This window comes from Nansenia antarctica, assembly GCF_963989245.1.
Source record: "Nansenia antarctica genome assembly, chromosome: 9".
Classification (NCBI taxonomy): domain Eukaryota; kingdom Metazoa; phylum Chordata; class Actinopteri; order Argentiniformes; family Microstomatidae; genus Nansenia; species Nansenia antarctica.
This window is the reverse complement of record NC_137679.1, coordinates 44,415,029-44,420,028: the sequence shown is the minus strand read 5'-3', so window position 1 is coordinate 44,420,028 and position 5,000 is coordinate 44,415,029. Positions and strand designations below refer to the sequence as shown.

At 55.2% G+C, this 5,000-nt stretch overlaps 1 protein-coding gene across 1 annotated transcript in view; it reads right to left on the bottom strand.

The window, feature by feature from the left end:
• The window catches only part of LOC308164726 (AP-1 complex subunit sigma-2), an 8,197-nt gene extending 3,458 nt beyond the window's left edge, over positions 1 to 4,739 (bottom strand). Inside the window, exons 1-2 of the mRNA XM_080538744.1 lie at positions 4,661 to 4,739; positions 914 to 1,092 (exon numbers count right to left, since the gene is read on the bottom strand). Coding sequence (XP_080394870.1) covers positions 914 to 1,092 — 179 coding nt within the window. The 5' untranslated portion in view covers positions 4,661 to 4,739. The remainder of the gene's footprint in view (positions 1 to 913; positions 1,093 to 4,660) is intronic.
• Positions 4,740 to 5,000: the final 261 nt, after the last annotated feature.

Sequence of the window (5,000 nt, the reverse complement as noted above, 5' to 3'; positions counted from 1 at the left end):
GAGGGACATTCATTACACAGCAGAAGTACAGGCTGGCGTACCTGGAGGGACATTCATTACAGCAGAAGTACAGGCTGGCGTACCTGGAGGGACATTCATTACAGCAGAAGTACAGGCTGGCGTACCTGGAGGGACATTCATTACAGCAGAAGTACAGGCTGGCGTACCTGGAGGGACATTCATTACACAGCAGAAGTACAGGCTGGCGTACCTGGAGGGACATTCATTACCATTCCACTAATTACAATGAGCCCGGCCTCCGATTTCTACCTCCACCAGCCTCCCCTGACACAGATAGCCTACATAGACAGTGTTTCTCTAGTCAAGGCTCAAGGTCTCTCTGAACCACGCTAATGTTCTGATGTAAAGAAACACAACTTCTGCAGATGAGGTGGAGGTGGTAACGGTGTAAGGTAAACACTCAGCCATGCCTGTACTAATCCTGGTGTGGATGACAGACAGGTAAACACTCCTACAGTGTGTAGTAATCCTGGCCGTGGGCAGTTTGAAGGTTGACTACTTCCGTCTGTGAGGCGAGGGATTAAACCAAGCAGCTAATGAAACGAGTCAGAAGACCTTCAGGGTCTGAGAAGTTTCATTCATGAAGTTTCATTCATGGTGTTCAGTTCAGTCTGAGGTGAGGGAAACTAGACTGCAACCAAGTAACAGAATGGCTCACTGGAGAGTATCCCCCATACAAACACAGGCAGTGGAGGACAGACCAAAGAGAGAGAGACAGAGAAAGAGAGACAGAGGAAGAGAGAGACACATAGAAAGAGAGAGTGAGAGAGACAGAAGACACACACACAGAGATAGAGAGAGACAGAGAGAGACAGACAGAGAGAGAGAGAGACAGAGAACTACCACCTAACTCCCCCTCCCTCCCTCCTCTCTACCCTCCCTGACCTCTGACCTCTTGTAGACGATCTTGAGGTCGCGCCACTCCAGGAAGCTGCACATCTTGGGCTTCCTGGCCAGGATGGTCTGGACCAGGTCCCGGGATATCTTCTTCCTCTCCTTGTCTGACAGCGGCACGTACCACTTCTGCAGACGCAGCTTCCCCTGACGACTGAACAGCAGCATGAACTGCATCTGGAGGAGGAGAGGAGAGGGGGAGGAGGGGAGGGGGGGGGGAGGAGAGGGGGAGGAGAGGGGGAGGGGAGGGGGAGAGGAGGAGAGGAGGGGAGGAGAGGAGGAGAGAGAGGGGGAGGAGGGGAGGGGGAGAGAGGAGGGGGAGAGAGGAGAGGAGGGGAGGAGAGGAGAGGGGGAAAGAGGAGGAGAGTAGGAGAGGAGAGGGGGAGGGGAGGGGGAGGGGGGAGAGAGAGGAGAGGAGGAGGAGAGAGAAGGGTGGAGAGGAGGAGAGATGAAGGGTGGAGAGGAGGAAGAGGAGGTGGAGAGAGGAGGGGAGGAGAGGAAGGGTAGAGAGGGGGAGGAGGGGGGAAAGGGGGGGGGGAAGGGAGGAGAGATTGGGAGGAGGGAGAGATGGAGAGATGGAGAAGGGGAGAGGAAGAGAGGTGAGAGAGAGGAGAAGGAGGAGGTGAAGGGTGGAGGAGAGGAGGGAGAGAGAGAGGGTGGAGAGGAGGGGAGAGGAGGAGAGATGAAGGGTGGAGAGAGGAGGAGAGATGAAGGGTGGAGAGAGGAGGGGAGAGGAGAGATGAAGGGTGGAGAGAGGAGGGGAGAGGAGGAGAGATGAAGGGTGGAGAGAGGAGGAGAGATGAAGGGTGGAGAGAGGAGAGAGGAGAGATGAAGGGTGGAGAGAGGAGAGGAGAGATAAAGGGTGGAGAGAGGAGAGGGAGGAGAGATGAAGGGTGGAGAGAGGAGGAGAGAGGAGAGATGAAGGGTGGAGAGAGGAGGGAGAGGAGAGATGAAGGGGTGGAGAGAGGAGAGGAGGAGAGATGAAGGGTGGAGAGAGGGAAAGGAGGTGAGGAGAGATGAAGGGTGGTGAGTGGAGGGGAGAGGAGAGTTGAAGGGTGGAGAGAGGAGGGGAGAGGTGAGGGTGGGGGGTGGTTGGGTGTGTGAGTGGAAGGGTGTGGAGAGAGGAGAGGAGAGATGAAGGGTGGAGAGAGGAGAGGAGGAGAGATGAACGGTGGAGAGAGGAGAGGAGAGATGAAGGGTGGAGAGAGGATGGGTGGAGAGAGGAGGGGAGAGGAGAGAGGAAGGGTGGAGCGAGGAGAGGAGGAGAGATGAAGGGTGGAGAGAGGAGGGGAGGAGAGAGGAGAGGAGGAGAGATGAATGGTGGAGAGAGGAGGGGAGAGGAGAGATGAAGGGTGGAGAGAGGAGGGGAGAGGAGAGAGGAAGGGTGGAGAGAGGAGAGGAGAGGAGAGATGAAGGGTGGAGAGAGGAGAGGAGGAGAGATGAAGGGTGGAGAGAGGAGGGGAGGAGAGATGAAGGGTGGAGAGAGGAGAGGAGGAGAGATGAAGGGTGGAGAGAGGAGAGGAGAGATGAAGGGTGGAGAGAGGAGGGGAGAGGAGAGAGGAAGGGTGGAGAGAGGAGAGGAGAGGAGAGATGAAGGGTGGAGAGAGGAGAGGAGAGATGAAGGGTGGAGAGAGGAGAGGAGAGGAGAGATGAAGGGTGGAGAGAGGAGAGGAGGAGAGATGAAGGGTTGAGAGAGGAGAGGAGAGATGAAGGGTGGAGAGAGGAGAGGAGAGGAGAGATGAAGGGTGGAGAGAGGAGGGGAGAGGAGAGAGGAAGGGTGGAGAGAGAAGGGGAGGAGGAGAGATGAAGGGTGAAGAGAGGAGAGGAGAGATGAAGGGTGGAGAGAGGAGAGGAGAGATGAAGGGTGGAGAGAGGAGAGGAGAGGAGAGGAGAGATGAAGGGTGGAGAGAGGAGGGGAGAGGAGAGAGGAAGGGTGGAGAGAGGAGAGGAGAGATGAAGGGTGGAGAGAGGAGAGGAGAGATGAAGGGTGGAGAGAGGAGAGGAGAGGAGAGATGAAGGGTGGAGAGAGGAGAGGAGAGATGAAGGGTGGAGAGAGGAGAGGAGAGGAGAGATGAAGGGTGGAGAGAGGAGGGGAGAGGAGAGAGGAAGGGTGGAGAGAGGAGAGGAGAGAGGAAGGGTGGAGAGAGGAGAGGAGAGATGAAGGGTGGAGAGAGGAGGAGAGATGAAGGGTGGAGAGAGGAGAGAGGAAGGGTGGAGAGAGGAGAGGAGAGAGGAGAGGAGGAGAGATGAAGGGTGGAGAGAGGAGAGGAGAGATGAAGGGTGGAGAGAGGAGAGGAGAGGAGAGATGAAGGGTGGAGAGAGGAGAGGAGAGGAGAGATGAAGGGTGGAGAGAGGAGGGGAGAGGAGAGATGAAGGGTGGAGAGAGGAGGGGAGAGGAGAGATGAAGGGTGGAGAGAGGAGAGGAGAGGAGAGAGGAGAGGAGGAGAGATGAAGGGTGGAGAGAGGAGAGGAGAGATGAAGGGTGGAGAGAGGAGAGGAGAGGAGAGATGAAGGGTGGAGAGAGGAGAGGAGAGAGGAGATGAAGGGTGGAGAGAGGAGATGAAGGGTGGAGAGAGGAGGGGAGAGGAGAGATGAAGGGTGGAGAGAGGAGAGGAGAGATGAAGGGTGGAGAGAGGAGAGGAGAGGAGAGATGAAGGGTGGAGAGAGGAGAGGAGAGGAGAGATGAAGGGTGGAGAGAGGAGAGGAGGAGAGATGAAGGGTGGAGAGAGGAGAGGAGAGAGGAGAGGAGGAGAGAGGAAGGGTGGAGAGAGGAGAGGAGAGGAGAGATGAAGGGTGGAGAGAGGAGAGGAGAGGAGAGATGAAGGGTGGAGAGAGGAGAGGAGGAGAGATGAAGGGTGGAGAGAGGAGAGGAGAGAGGAGAGGAGGAGAGAGGAAGGGTGGAGAGAGGAGGGGAGAGGAGAGAGGAGAGGAGGAGAGATGAAGGGTGGAGAGAGGAGGGGAGAGGAGAGAGGAGAGGAGGAGAGAGGAAGGGTGGAGAGAGGAGGGGAGAGGAGAGAGGAGAGGAGGAGAGATGAAGGGTGGAGAGAGGAGGGGAGAGGAGAGGAGGAGAGATGAAGGGTGGAGAGAGGAGAGGAGAGGAGAGAGGAGAGGAGGAGAGAGGAAGGGTGGAGAGAGGAGGGGAGAGGAGAGAGGAGAGATGAAGGGTGGAGAGAGGAGAGGAGAGGAGAGAGGAGAGGAGGAGAGATGAAGGGTGGAGAGAGGAGGGGAGAGGAGAGGAGGAGAGATGAAGGGTGGAGAGAGGAGAGGAGAGGAGAGAGGAGAGGAGGAGAGAGGAAGGGTGGAGAGAGGAGAGGAGAGGAGAGAGGAGAGGAGGAGAGAGGAAGGGTGGAGAGAGGAGAGGATGAGAGGAGAGGACAACACGTTTAAAACGGAACACGTTTTATATTCACCTGTGTGTGTGTGTGTGTGGAAAGCAGGTAAAGTTGCGTTGTTGACAGTACACCTCTACACTTCCCCAAAACAACCAGCTCGTGTTGCCACATACCAAGTCACAACTCCTAAAGCCAGATGAGCGACTATGTTACTTATTTAGTCTCTTTCCTATCTCCCTAAGGAGCTTTTTAACTACAGTTTCTCCAACCAAATGTGAAAGTAAATCAACGGAATCCCGTTAAAGAGGATGTCCACACCTTAACATCCTGACTCTGGCCACCGCTTCTCCTCTCAACGACCAGAAACATGAACATTATTATAATAAATATATATCATAATTATGATATCTTACCGTTATCTCTTGGTCGTTGATTCAGACAAAAGCAGAGTTGTTGATTCAGACCTATAGACAGGCTCTGTCGCACCCTGATGACGTGTGCGGTGATGAGAGGGATGTGCTACAGCTGTTTTCATTGGCTGGGAGGTTACAGCTGTTTTCATTGGCTGGGAGGTTACAGCTGTTCTCATTGGCTGGGAGGATCCGCTCCCCCCAGGGAGGGGGGTTGCAGTGGTTATCCATCACCAGTTTATGACATGTTGATCTGCCTTTCTGATGATATCCGATGGGACAGAACCAGGTCAAGGGAACTCGATGGTACAAACAACGATAACAACACCGTGGACACACCCGT